This window comes from Chaetura pelagica, unplaced genomic scaffold (genome assembly GCF_000747805.2).
Source record: "Chaetura pelagica isolate M959 unplaced genomic scaffold, ChaPel_1.0 scaffold72, whole genome shotgun sequence".
Classification (NCBI taxonomy): Eukaryota; Metazoa; Chordata; class Aves; order Apodiformes; family Apodidae; genus Chaetura; species Chaetura pelagica.
Genome location: NW_009952560.1, coordinates 2,916,481 through 2,931,430, shown reverse-complemented (window position 1 = coordinate 2,931,430; position 14,950 = coordinate 2,916,481). Strand labels below are relative to the sequence as shown.

The 14,950-nt window shown below is 42.9% G+C and overlaps 1 protein-coding gene across 1 annotated transcript in view; it reads left to right on the top strand.

Moving 5' to 3' along the window:
• The window catches only part of VPS53 (vacuolar protein sorting 53 homolog (S. cerevisiae)), a 62,326-nt gene that overhangs the window by 11,672 nt on the left and 35,704 nt on the right, over positions 1 to 14,950 (top strand). Inside the window, exons 5-7 of the mRNA XM_010009124.1 lie at positions 8,338 to 8,424; positions 8,699 to 8,814; positions 9,966 to 10,085. Of these exons, the coding sequence (XP_010007426.1) occupies positions 8,338 to 8,424; positions 8,699 to 8,814; positions 9,966 to 10,085 (323 nt within the window). The remainder of the gene's footprint in view (positions 1 to 8,337; positions 8,425 to 8,698; positions 8,815 to 9,965; positions 10,086 to 14,950) is intronic.

The following is a 14,950-nucleotide window of genomic DNA, read 5'->3' as shown; positions in this document are numbered from 1 at the left end:
CTGAACCAGTCTGGTCTGACCTTGCTCAGAGCCACTTGTGGCATCATTTCCTCTCTGCCCTGGGGTGTAGTATAAAAAGTTCCCATAGATTTTTCTACTGAGTGTTTACCACACTCTGTACTTTATTTGTCACTCTTTAGTTGTTTGTTGCTAAACCTTCTACATGGACTGGCTGTAAATTTTTTGACAGTTGCTGATGTGCCTTTACTAGTTGTTTGGCTGAGGCTGCTTCATCTATCAGGCTTTTCTCCTTGTGTTAAAGTAGCCTTTGCACTCCAGTTTAACCCTTGACAGTATCTGTGCAACCAGGACATGGGTGCCCAGGTCAGTAAAGGTGAGGCAGCTTCATACAAAATCTGTTTCTGAAAGAATTAAGAATTCAAGAGGATTTCCAAGATTTATGGCTTTATAGTTTAAATCTAAAAAAATGGTTATTCTATTATATCTAGTCCATATTCCCTTTCTGCCCTGTGTGCACACATGCATAAAGTCAATGCCTGAAATCAAATAAGCAAAGACTGTTGTACAGAAAAGATTGGCTTGTCACTCACTCAGCGTCTCCTACTATGTTAGGGTCTGGCTCAGTGCTTGAACAAAGTGTTAATGAGAAAAGGGATGTTTTCTGGGCTGGGAAAAGCCTTGCATGTTTCTCATGGCTGAAGATACTGGTTGATAACTGGGGTTGCTTTGGTTGGCTCCTGCTTCTTTGCTCTGTGAGAACAATAATGTATTTTGTTTTCCCAACTGCAGCAGTGCAAGAGAAAAGATGGCAGCTGCTGTGGTTAAAGAATACAAATATATTCTTGCTGCCCAGCCTGAACCCAGCGCAGCAGCAGACAGTTCAATTAGCAACCCAGTCTTTGGGTAACTGGTGCTGTCCTTTCTCCTTGCATGTAAAAATAAACAGTGGGGAGGCTCCCACTGCCTACCCTGCTCTGCACGTGCTGTGGTGTCTGGTGGTGGTTAAGCCTGGAGAAGGAGGAGGATGTGTCTGGCATAGAAAAATGCCTACAGGTTATTGAGTTTGACAAAGTCATAGATGGAAGTATAAGAAATAAGTCTTCTTTTTCTTTTCTGTAAATAGAGATAAAGAAACACTTCGCAGAATCAATATAGGGAGGAAGAAAGAGAATTAATATGGACTGTGAGCAGAAGAAGGCAGTGATGCAGGTGCTGCATGTGTTAAGAGAGCTATGGGGAGTGTGGCAGTCCCCTGCTGGGGGGCTAGTGGTGTCCTGAGCTACAGGGCAAATGGTGTCACTGGAGTTAGTGGCTTGTCCTGTCCCCTTGTCCCCTTGTCCTCTTTGAGTGCTGGGTTACAGGCAGTGTCAGCCTGGCAGGCAGGGAGGTGGCTTTAGGCACTGTTGGCATAAACATTCTTAATGAACAGCACTGTTGCTTCAGCCTCTCTTGCCTCTACCTGCTTGGGTGGAGGTGTTTTTCTGACTGCAGGGTGTTTCACACTGAGCTCAGGCAGGCAGTGCTTTCAGCTCTCCTACCATAGGCACGTTTTTTCACTTATTTATTTAAATCTCCACTCGCTTCCGGACATCAGATTATGTGCTTCTTCCTTGGCCACAGGACTGAGGAAAATCACCATATGCTCTTACTAACTCATAAAGTTTGAGTCTATAAATATTTGGGGGCTTTTTTGTGTCACAGTCCTTGATGTTGTAGGCACCATCTTTCAATTCTATTCATTCTCTTCTGCACGGCTAAGCTCTACCTCCTGTTTTTTTGATGAATGGGTCATTATTCTGAAATATGAACAGGCTAGTGTTAGATTTCAAGATGTTTTAAGATGGTGAATGGATGAGGGTTAAATATTGTGTCTTAAGCTGTGTAATTTTAGATATTTAAGAAAAAAAGTCTTGCAACAGGTTCTGTAAGACTCGAGTCAAGTGATTAAAGTCCCATAATATTCTTTTGTAACCAATGAATAATAAACAGAAGTTGAGCTGCCAAGATAAATGAAAAGTGAGTTTCATTTAGAGTCATTTCCCTAGTGAATGATGACAGTTGGACAGTGTCTTTCTCACCTAAGAGCTTTTTCTAGCCTAGAACATGTTTTTTTGAGAAGGGTTTCAGGTGAATGGCATGTCAAGAAGAAATAGTGCTGTTTATTATCCTTCTGGCTGCTGGCCATGAAAACTGCCATCTGCAGCTGGCTAGAGAGGTCAGGCATAGCTTTTGCCATCTGCTGCAAAGCCTGGTTCAGGGTAGAAGCAAGGCCAAGCTTGACCTTACCTTGTGCTTCTGTAAGGAAAGGTGGGGGACAGACCCTGTCGCTGTCCTGGCTGGAAACCTGGTGGTGTTTGGAGCTGGCACGGGACACATTTTCTTGCTGGTGGCGCTGGAGGCAAATGCAAACTACAAAGTGAGGCTTGGCTGTTCCACAGCCAGTGCTGGTTGCTTTTGATGCCAGCAAAGCCAGAAGCCCAGCCTGAAAATAGAAATCCTGACAACAGGAAGGAGTTTTTCTTTTTACTCTGGTTCTTTTTTTTTTTTTTTTTTTTTTTTTTTTTGTTGTTTCCAATTTCCACTCCGCCATGCACTGTCACTTTTCTCCCCTGCCACATCCAAAGCTGTGCATTCCTACTCTTCCCCTGATGCCAGCACTAATATTTTTTTCTTTTTTTTTTTTTTTTTTTTTTTTTTTTTTTTTTTTTTTTTTTTTTGGGTTGTTTCACATTTTCAGCGTGTTAATGGTTATTCCAGCTGTGCTACCTCTGTGCTTGTGGCAGGTGAACTGTCAGCATTTCCACTTCAAAATCCCTAGTTGTAGGGTTCATGGCATGATTGTCCATTCTCCCCACTTAAGTTTTGCCTCTAAATTCTCAACCTGAACATGAATTCACCTTGCAAAATGCGATGCAGCTTGAGCAGTTGCTAAATGTGACCCCTACAGGGGGCAGGCACAGCTCTGATACTGCAGATACAACCAGAACACCACCTGCAATGTAGAAGAGAAGTAGGCTGGAATCCCTCAGTTATTTACAGACTTCTTAGGCAAATTAATTGTGCAGCACTTGTCATTGAACAAAGCCAGGCAGCTCAGAGCTGGGGCAGAGGGTGAGTGGAGACAGCTGGTTATTGGGAGGAGAGGCCCTGCAGGACCAGGTGTGTCATGGGCACAGGGAGGTGCAGTAACCAGCTGCAATGAGGGTGTAAACAAATGATGTGAAGGGCAGAGACTCACAGCTTTGCTATTCTGAAATAAAGAGGAGTGATGAGGGAAATAATAAATGTCTGCACGGGGGAGTTTTCCCTGTGTGACAACAGTGTTTAATGTCTTGAGCAGGAAGAGTGTGGGGGGAGGCTGTGGCTGTTCTCCTCCCAACATGGAGCTATGTTGATGAACCTGTAGCAACTTCCCATTTTGAACCTGTGGAAACCCACCTTGAGGTCTGAGCAGGGTGAAGCTGAACGTTTTGCTAGAGCATTATGCAACTCACACAACCTTTAAATGGCCAAGTCACTCTGGTGCAAATTGGATGCCTGACTATAAAACTTGTGTAAGATGACTCACTGGAGTAAGATCACTAAAAGCAATGTCACTTCCAGCACATCACCTTTCTTCATGTTGGCTGGGCAATGCAGTCAAAAATGACACCTCAGGAGGGTGTTGGACTGACACCAGAGTGTGGCTCAGGAGTTAAACTTAAAGGTTTCAATCAGCACAACCTGGAAATTGCCTCTCATTTCACCTCCTGTCTCTGTCAGTGTTAGGGCAGCTATTCAGAATGTGGGTTTGATTTCTAAGAGTGATTGGGGGGTTAAGTGAAGGGGCAATAGTAGCAAGTTTAAACTTGATGCTGTGTTGGATGTAACCTGCTTTGTTGATTTAAAGTGTCCTGTGCAGCCTTAGTGGTTAGGACTGGAGCTGAAGGCAGAAAACTATTTGTTAGTGACAATTGTAGTAGTTTTCTAGTATTTGATGGACTCCTGGGGTAGAAATCTACTAAAATCAAAACCAAGTGTGATGAGCCCTTCAGGTTTGTCTGCTCAGGGAAATGAGCTGGCATAGTGCAGTGTCACCCTGCTCCCACAGACAAGCCCTCTTGGCTTCAGCTGCAGTAATTTATCCCTAGCTGTAAAACTTCAGACTTCTCTCTAAAATGAAATCAGACTGAGAATCAAAGTATATTTCCACCCTTTCTCCATCTGGAGGGACTCGTTCGTACGAGGCTTTAGTGGCAGAAATTGTTAGGCTGGTCACAGTGTGCAGGAGTTCCTTTGAATTCTCTGCAGCTGAGGTTCCTTAGAGAATTGGGGATGGGAATTTATTTTTAGATGGTCTAGATTTTTCATTGATCTGCCTTGTAAGTGTGGCAGCAAATGAAAGAAGCATTAACACTCTGTGTTCAAGACTGGGGACCCTTCCAGGGGCATTAAACTCTCAGCATCCTGACCACAGCCCAATTTGTAACATTAAAAATACATTTGGATGCTGTGAATTTGGCAGATGTGTCAAATGTCTATAAAATATCTAGTAGAGGGCAGTTTTCTGATGTGAGTAATAACATCCAATTGAAATATTGTATTGGCTAGAATCAAATAAAAATAACACCTTTTTAGTGCAACGCTGATGAGCATGTGGAAACTATTGAGATATTTTAAGTGGTACTAGGGGCAGAATAGTGTTAATTTAGTAATTTCAGGGTTTCTCAAGCAAGCAAGAAAATTTACTTTTTTCAGTTAAGTGACATTTAGTAGTAACACATGGGCCTCTTTTAAATCCTGTTTGATATTTCCTAGTGTTTGCTTGCACAAGATTGCTGCCAGGATGAATAAAGAGGTATTTAGAATTCAGCACACCCACTAATGAGCCTCTGCTGCCTCATGGAGCAATGTGACAGCTCCATACCTGGGATGGGGGGGGAGGAGAAGGCTCTGTCCCTCTGCAGTGGCTGGGGGGATTTGGAGAGACCAACTGTAATTTACTGAGTTGATTTTTTTTTTTTTTTAACTTCAGACCTGTTGTTAGTGCTGGGTTTGTTTGTGTTACTGTCAGTCTGGCACTGTAAATGGCTGGAATGTAACCTTTTAAAGGATGCAGCACTTGAAAATCTAATTAATTAGATGTGGTTTTGTTCCACCACTCACCTGGTTATTTTCTTTCCTCCTTTTACTGCTGGGAAGATCTCATGTAAGAAGGTGACACAAGTGATGATGTGCAGGCCAACCCTAGAAGTTGCTTGGGATTGTGCCAAGTAAAGCTATTTTTTAAGAAGTCTTTTTCTTAGTGATTCATGGTTTAACTCTTCTCCCTATTGTTTTATACTGGTGTGTTTGGACTCTTCCTGTTGCGTCTCAAGGTGAAGAAGGCTGAAGAGCTGTAGCTGATTCATGGGTTTGCTTTTCTCTCCAGCTTTGGAGGGTTTGATGAAGACCTGTGTTCCTCTCCATCTGCCCAGCTCACCTGGGGTCTGGCCGTGCGCTACAGAGTTGGATCTTCCAGCTCACATATGTGGCTTCTCAGTCTCCTACATTTCATCTCTGCTGTTAACACAAGAGCAGAGAAGCTCCCAGCATGTAAATACAGACTGGCTGAGAAAGGAGGATGCCTAAAAATACATCATGGTCTTCAACTAGAAGGATTCCCCTGTATATTCCCTGCCAAGAGCTGTGGTTTGGGTCTGTCAGCTCTAGGGCTGTACCTCTTGCAGAGCTACACGTGGAGCTGGACAGAGTCCTGCAGAGGCACCCCATCATCCCACCCCACCATCCCATCCCCTTCTTCCCTCCTGCAGCTTGGACATGCTCCTGAAACCCACGCTGGGGCAGAGGATCAGACACAAGACACCGGAGGAGGAGGAAAGTGATCTGTAGCCCAAGCCCACCCTGTGTTGAGCCCTCTTGAGTCTCTCACTCTGTGGCCAGTCCTGCCCTCTGCTAAATTTCCTGTTGTTGGTGCAGCTGGGCTATCCAAGGGACAAACCTTAGGGAAAAATGCTCCATGGCTGTGGCTCAGGCACTGCTGAGCAATGGCTCTGCCTCTCTCAGGAGCCTGGGCCCTGTCCATGCCGTATTTCTCAGCTGGTGCCTGATGTTCAGGGACCTCAGAGGTTGCATAAAGTTTAATAAATAATGTTGATGGGTTAATTGTAGCTTGCAGGCTCAGTTGTTGATTAGAGTCATATGGTGTTTTTCCACTACATCGCAACCTTAATTTCAACATCCTTGTTTCATATAACCACAACAGATTATGTATGCAGTCTCTTTATTTATTCGTGGTCCTCTGCCCCTGAAATGAACTGTTGTAAGAGAGAAAACACCAGAATGTAACTTTTACATGTTTAGGGGTGCATATATTTACGTGTTTCCCAGTTGCACTGGCAAGGACACCAATAAATTAGTCATGCAAGGTGACCCCAGTGTCAAGCCACAGATGTAAGATTACTGGATGTCGTTCATCATGTCAGCCAGCTATGCTGGAGTAAGAGCAATTCCTATTCTCTTGATTTTGTTTTGGTTTCAGAATTTCTGTCCAAAATAAACTGTCTATTAATAAAATAATAACAAAAACGGTAAGAAAATGCTTTTAAAATTCATGATTCACTGTCTTAACAGGAGCAGAATGTGAAGGGAAATGCATTCTCCAATATACACTGTAGCCTTTGACATGGCTGTGGTTTCCCCTCTCCTGCTTTACAGGTGCAAGAATAATTGTTAGATACATGAATGTGCTTCTGTATTACATTTTGAATAATTAGACCTACTCTCATGTCCTAGGTATTGGTTCATCATCCCTTAATGAACACCATTTATCACATACAAGGTGTTTCCTTAAAACTGAAGTTTATATTTCTTTGGTTCTCATGCAGAGAAATTGGTGTTTGACTTCAGTGCTGAAGCAAAGGGATCCAGCTCTTGGCATCTGGGAAGAATTTCAGGCTGACTTCTTTTGTTGGTTTTTTTCAGACCCAAATATCAGAGCATGCAAGACAGTTGTTGCTTGCTTAACCACCCACAGGAGTGATGTGCTGCAGCCATGGTCTGGGACTGAGCACAGAGGTGATAGCTGAACATGTTGAGAGGCTCATTCTTTAGTTCTTTGGTTTGCATTTTAATCCAAATGGAAGAGAAAACTTCATTCTGAAAGGTGGCTGTGCTGGAGGCAAATGGAAGGGAGGTGGTAGGTTCCTTTCTCAAGCAGCTGTCCCTGCAGCCCATTTGTCTCTTCATTTCTCTTGGTGAACATGCTACACAATAGCTGTATCACACCAACAGATAAAGTGTTAACTTTCACATGATTCAGGAGATATTTCAGAAGTGAAATGATTTATTTTTTCTCCACTCTGGAAAATGAATTATAAAATGTTTCCAACTTTAATACTTTTATTATAATGCAGCTATGTTCCAGCAGAAAGGTTCTGGCAGATAGTTTGCTCATGCATTTCCAAATGAAGATGTGTTAAATTTATTTGTTGAAGGAGCTTGTAGTTTGTGCTGTAACCTTGGTCATGGGACTGGATGTAAAACCAGAGGGATAGAAGCCCAATTAACAGTGGGAAACAAAGTGGAGCTGGAAATGTTATCAGGCTGGGAAGGCAAAACGTGTTGAATTACTTCAGAAATCAGATTTTGGACATGTGGCTTCACTCATTGAATCCACATGTAGCTCATGCTGGTTGTGTGAGGTCAGGATGCACCATCGTGGTGTAAAAGGGACCAGGTGCCCCAAGAAGCTTGCAGTAAAACAGCACAAAAATCCAGGTGAGGTCTATGTCCTGTGCTCAACCTTCTGCCTTGAAAGGTTGATCTGCCTTGAAAAAGCTGTTCCTTCTGCAAGAGGGTGGGAGGCTGAGCTGCCCAACCCTTGGGAATCAGCAAAATGTGCATCACATTTTCCAACAGGATAATAACCCTGCTCATTCAGTGAGAGGTTTAGGCAAGCACTCAGTGTTCCATATGTAATGCTGTGTATTTTTTATTTAGCATTAATGAAGAGTATTTTCTGGAGGTTTCCTTTTCCTGCTCTAAATTCATATTGATCAGGAGTAACTTCTACATAATTTTTTCACATGTAATGCATCAATGTTTATTGCAGTTACCTTAAACCTATTCCTAGTTCTTATTACAGAGGTGCTTCCATAGTATATCTCAATTGGATTTCACCAGAGCTGTTGTGAAATAGATCTTAAAACCCTGGTCCACTCAGTTTAAACATCCCAACATGGTGCATTGACTTCTAATGTGCTGTTGATACATTTTTGTGTAAGAAAACAGCTCCCCTGCTGCAGACCAGGGGCTGTGGGGAGCAACTGTGTATTTCTTAGAAGGTGAAAAATGAATGCAGGTTTTCTTTCCACGCTGACCTTGTTTCTTTTCCAGGCCCTGGAAGAAGCCCAGAAAGCCATTCAACAGCTCTTTGGTAAAATTAAGGATATTAAAGACAAGGCTGAAAAATCTGAACAAATGGTGAGCAGCAGTTTCTTTCTAGCCTTTGAAAGGGAGGGAGACACTGATGTTTGCTTCCAGTTCTCCTTAAGAAGGGCACATTTTTGTCTTTGGTCCTGCTGACTGGTTGGAAATTTGCTGTCAAGCCTGTGTTGAACCTGCACCCTTGTCCTTGTGTTAATGTGGCGTGGAGCCCACAAGCTTGTTGAAAGGAGGAGAGAACCCTTCTTATCTCTTCAGAATTTTGTTTCTGTGGCTTGATACTTAACCAGACTCTGTTTTTTGCATTCCCTAGGTTAAAGAAATCACCCGGGATATCAAGCAGCTGGATCATGCCAAACGCCACCTGACCACCTCCATCACCACCCTCAATCACCTGCACATGCTGGCAGGGGGTGTGGACTCACTGGAGTAAGTGTGTGAATTTTTAGTGATGCTTTGACTCCACTGCTGAGCTCTTGAGTTTGGCACAGGGCTCTGGATAGGTCTGTAACAGCTGCTTGTTTTTCTGGAGGGAAGTTCGTTTAATAGGTTGCAGTCTTGATTTTTGCTGGCAGGTCCTTTCTGTGCTGCTCTGAGGGACCTGTAACCCCTGCTGCTGTATTTAAGGGTTTGCATCATTGATTGCTTGAGTTGCTGTGTTGATCCTTGGTGATAAGGAGGGAGTCTGGCTTCATTAAAGAGTAAGACAGTCTGTGCACTTAGGTGTCCTCCTGAGGGATGTGCTCTTCAGGGATTTGGGGGGATTTTTAGGAGTGTTATGTCTCAAACTGGAATAAGATTTTATTTTTTTTCAGGAAGGTCTACTCTAGTTCTGAGAGACATTTCAGAAAGACTTTCAGCTTGTGCTCTGTGTGAAGTGGGGTTAGATGTTTCTAGTAATCCTTTGTGGGTTTTAATGTGCTTGAGGAACACACAGGGTAAGGAAATCCAGTTTTTTCACATACTGCACCTGTGAAGTTGAGAGACCCAGGCACAGCCTGTTCTTGGATTATAGCACGAACACTGGGCTGTGAAATGTTCAGAATTAAATCTGACTTAGGCTGCTGTCTGCATTGGAAGGATCCTAAAGGATTAAATAAAAATAAATAAACTCGATTATTTTTTTTTCTGTCAGTTCCCTGTGAAAGTTATTAACTGCAAAGTCAAGGCTAATAGCTTTTCAGCATAAGGATTCTCCTCCCTGTGAAGCTTTAACTCCCACTTTGTGTGTGGTGACAAATGACTTAACTCAGGTTATTACAGTGAAATAACATTTACTGCCTCTGGACCCACACTGGGAAGCGGATGCATTCAGTAGTTTACATGTTCTTTGCCAAGTGTTGCTTTTGACATTTATGGTTTTTTGAGGCATTGTTAGATGGGTGTCAGATTGGTTTATTTTAGCATCAGTTGAGTGAAATTTTAATGCTGCATTGGAATGTTAATGAAGAGTTCTGTGTTTTGGATAAATAAATGTCAGTGAGGACCAGCATGAACTGGTGGGGATGAGGGAACCTGTGGAATTGCCACCCAGGATTTTCATTGAACCTGCCTTAGTAAATCTTTAATTTCCTCTACAGGGCTATGACCAGGAGGAGACAATATGGGGAGGTTGCCAACCTTCTTCAAGGTGTTGTGAATGTGTTGGAGCACTTCAACAAATACATGGGGATCCCCCAGATTCGACAGCTTTCTGAAAGGTAAAAGGATCAAACCCTGAGCACTTGCACACTTGCTGGGAAGCAAGGCTAGAAAAGACATTAGGCAGAATTAGTTTCTCAAGGATGTAAAGGCTGGACAAGGTCCTTTGAGTGTCTTCCCAGCCAAAACAAACAGGATAAAATTGGACACAGTTTGCTCAAATCTTGAGCAGCCTATTCTGTTAAATAGCAGTAGTCATTGCAGATGTATCTCAGGAATGATCAGTGCTTCTCATTGACTGGCTTTTAATTTACCTTACCTGGAGTAATTGTGGAAATGCAAATTGTTTTCTTTGATCTTCATGTGCAGGTGTTTGTAGTGAACCCTCAGGTGGTGCTTTCTCCTGCTTTCTTAACCTCAGTGATACAGTTCAGCAGCTTGGCATGAAGCAGAAATATATGCATTAACATAGTGGTACCTGGGGCCCCTTTCTGCCCTGACATGTGCTTTACTGCTGGCAAATTGCTGTCAAACTGCACAGTTGCCCAAGGGCTCAGGCAGGCAGGATTTATTTTTGTGCACTTTCCAAACTCAGTTATTCTGAGCACCAAAACCTTCTCCCATTGCCCGGTTCTGCTGAGAATCTTCCCCAAACTGCATGCAGAACTCCTGACTGCTCTGGACATTTATGCTGAGCTTGCACAGTCTTGATTTTCCATCTCAGAGTTACACATTGAAATTTGTTGAGTTTTGGTGCAGCCCCAGCAGCAGGTGAAGTCTTGGTGGTGACCAAGTCACCAGATCACCCAGGCTCCTGGCTTCATTTGGGATATGACAGCTGGGTGTTGAGGGAACAAGACCCACCCTGTTCTAGGGGCCATTGCTGTCCAAAAACTTATTTTACTGCTTTCCAGCAGGCTTTACTTCTCTTGCATCACACACATGATGTCTTCTCAACAGCCTGTAGTAGTGCTGAGCACAGCTCAGAAATGCAAGCAAACTGTTGACGTTAGCAATGAACTTTCTTAATGAGACAACCAGACGTCACAGCAGTTCTTTTCAGTGTGAGAATTGCAAATCTGTCACCACCATCCTCATGATGCCTAAGATAACTACTGATTGCAGAGGTACTAGAAGGAACCTTCCAGGCACAGTAATTAATTTCTTTGGAAACAGTGTTGGAATGATTTGTTGAACTTTCTGTACGGTGTAGCTACCTCTTCCAGAAACCCAGATGGAATTCATGAGACAGAGCAAAAGAAAAATCCACTCTAAATCCAGAGAGAGAGAGATGGGGCCTTGTTTTAGCAAAGCATTTAACCATAAGCATTTGCTTAAATGAACATGAACATCAAGGAAATATAAACATGTCACTGCTTTCCTGAATTGAGGCTGTTGTCTCTTCCAACCTCATGCTCAGAAAGTTAACTTGCTTCATTTTCTGCCAGAGTGGTAATGCCCTTGGGCAGAAACCTACTGTCATTGACCATTTGAAGGCCAAATATAATCGAAGCCTTGGTCCAGAGTTCTGGCTGGTTTTCCTTTTGTGATGGATGATTATTTAATACTTTTGTAGTTGCTGATAATTATAGTAAGCAATTCACGCTGCTGCTAAAAGGCACAGGGGTTTCAAGTCACGCCAGAGAGACTGGCAAGGACGGGGAGGAAAACTTCCTTTGTTTTATTCTCCCTTCAAGATAAGGATCTGAAAAGCTCAAGAGAGTCTGTTCCTCCTATTTTTAGAATTGCCTCAGCAGGGTTTTCCTTCCAGTGTTTACACAGGGAGAGTTGCACCATCTGGTAGCGATAGAAGCGGCTGCTTGTGGGGTGAGAGGAGAGCTGCACCCGTGGTGTTCCTGGGATCTCTTTACTGCTCTGACATCCAGGCAGCAAATTTCTGCAGGGAGGTCTGGGGCACGCTCAGATCTGCTGTGGAGTTGGGCTACACATGTATGTCTTAGGGCCCAATTTGGAGTTGACTTTTCTCTCTCTTTGCTTGGAAACCCTTTCGTGATTCATGAGACATCGAAGGAAGTTTGTCTGGCTTCTTGCAGGGCTATTTTCAGACTGAAATTGCTGGGGTTTGATATCTCCTCAGTTTGCTTTAATGGTACAAGTGAAGCCTTTTGGATGCTTGCAAAGGCAAGAAATGCTTTAGTAGATGTTGGCACAGACCTGTCAGTGTAACTGAACGCTCTTATATACAATGGGTCTATTATATAGACTGCTAAATGAGCAGATTCTGGTGCTTTCTTTAATAAAGAGCCTCTCTTTCTTGGTGTGAATGGAGCAAAGCCAAACATGGGTGGGAAACCATTGGGAAGGGAAGGTGCCTGCTTGATGGTGTTGGATGTGCTCTTTGTCATGGGGTGTTCAATTTAGGTTCCTGCTCCTAGATGCCATGAAAACTAATGGTGTGGGTTTTATGTTGCTTTCCACCTGTTCTGCCCCTTTGAAAAGAACCAAAGAAAATCCCACAGTAACTATTAATTGGAAAACCTGGACTGAACTCTCAATTAATTGGGTTCTTTGTGCTGATCTCTTTAAGTGTTGATATAAAAATGTCACAGCTCACATCCAAATGTAAATATTTTCCTAATGGTGTTCCTAAAACAACAACTTCCAGGGTACATTGGAAGTTGTTTGTTGTAACAAAAAGCAATATTTTGTTATCTCTCAATCCCCTTCTGTTTTCTGTCTGTGGAGGGAGAGAACAGTTAGTGGTCAGAAATCCACCCATGAAAGTGGTGGAGAAAGTCTTGCAGATAGTGGAAAAAAGCCTGGAAAGTATTTAAGAGAAAGATAATTATAAGTCTGCCACAGAAAAGCAGGCTAGCTCAGCCTCTTTTTATCTCAGCAAGCTGCCAGGCCAATTTTTAAGATTTCTGGTAGCTCTGGCTAAAGGAGTTGTGGTTTCTAGTAATTTAATGTCATTTGAAACATAACAGTGGGTTTTCTTGTTTTTATTTTTTTTAAAGACAGGGGAAACAGAGAACAAAAGCCACTAATGATAAAACAAAAGTCAGAGAAACAACAATCACTGATACTTGGGTAACCAAAGGTTTGGCACATGTGAGCAACCCCAGGGAAAGGCAGTTCCCTGTGCGGCAAGTGGGAACGGCTGCTGCCGGATCCCAGCACGCTGCCTGGGAACTGAGTCTGGCAAAGTGATCCTTATCCCACTGACCTGAGAGGAGACCCTAAACGTGTTCTCAGGGGTTGCTGAGCCTTGGTGGGTAGATCACTTTCTGCAGGTGGTTAAACACACATTGATACACACGTGCAAAATCGGTCCTTGCACGGTGGGTGTGGGCAGAGGCAGCCACGGGCATGAGGCGTTTAGCACTGCAGTTTCCATTGCTTGAAGGTTGTTCTGAATTACTGAGAGGCTCACAGCTCTCCCTGGGGAGCAATAATCTCCAGTGGCTAAAGCAAGTGCCTTCGTGTGTTCTCTACCTAAGCAATCCCTCTGGAAAGAGATGGCATAAAGGTTTTCATGTTGCTGGTTGTACGCTCGTGGAAGAAGATGCTTGTGTGTGTCTGTGGGTACTTCTGTGAGGGGGGAGAGTTCCTGAGAGGGCAGTGAGGCTCCGCCTTCTTGCTCACACATACCTAAACCTTTGGCTACTTTGATGTCTCTGCCTTCTCTCCATCTTAAAATATAAAGGGGAAAAAAAAAAAAAAGCTAAATGCATTTTCCCTGGTTGCTTTAGAGAGATTTTTAAGCAGGACGGATTTAAAAACAAAATGAAATAGATTTTTAGCATCTGAGTTCCTACAGGTTTCTTAATGTAAGGCAATGAGAAGCCCTGTTCAGACTATCCTTAACTACTTTCCTGAATCAGAGCCTAAACCAACATGGCCCTGGACAAGGGCTTTTTAACTGCTTGACAGTGTCTCTTTGAAATCTATTGAGTCTTGAGGAATCTGGCTGCTGCTCCCAGTGCCTGTCCTGGGCTGGTGCTGCAGCTGTTGTCCAAGGGAAGGTCCCTCTAGCTGGTCTCAAGGAAGGAAGTACCACAGCTAATACTGCCAATTGTTGACACAAACTCATTCGTTTCTGGGACCCCTCATGCTAAAGAGTTCTTGTTTCTTGATTATTTAAAAGAGAAACTTTTCAATCCCTGTCTAGTGGTCTTTCTATCGTGTTCCTTCTTTTTCTTCAGAATCAAAGGGTTCTGTGATGTTTTCTTACATGAATTGCTAGTGCAGTTTAAGCAGGATTATACCTGTGAATTTGGCTGCTGGGCTGGGTTCCTCCTTAATGCTGAAATTTCCAACTCCTACTTCAACATATTAGTGAATCCCTTTTGTTTCACATTTATGAAGGTATTAACTGAGAATTCATACCTGGAAGAGCAGAGGAATTTCTAAACATTCTTGTGAAGCAGAGAGCTTAAGTGAGAATTATGTTTGACACTGCAGGCAGGAAGCTTTTCCAGCAAAATCCCCATCAATAAATCCTGGATAAGGCAGGTCATCACATATATAAAGTTATATTTCAGCTGTCATTTTTAAACGACTAGAATTTTCTGCATTTGGCAACATTTAAGAATCCAGCCTGTTCTCCAGCATGGTCAGATCATCTTGTGCTTTGTTACTAATGGACCTCAAATGGAAGATTAAAGAAGCAGATCATTCCTTGATAAGGTTGAGGGGTCTTAAAAAACAGCAACAAAATAAATAAATCTAAAATCTTCTCTCCACAGTCTGGACAAATATTTTCACAAAAAGTAAATATAGCCACTTTTTCTAACATATCAATCTCAGTGGAAAAATTCACTGCTTTGAATGATCAGTTTAGACCTTCAAGCATTTCCAGTATAATAAAAAGTGATGGAAGAATTCAAGGGCTGCAGAGGGATAAAAGTGTCTGTTTGTTTTGGCTCTTGCTAGTATGTGGGAGGCATTTCCATTTCCCTAC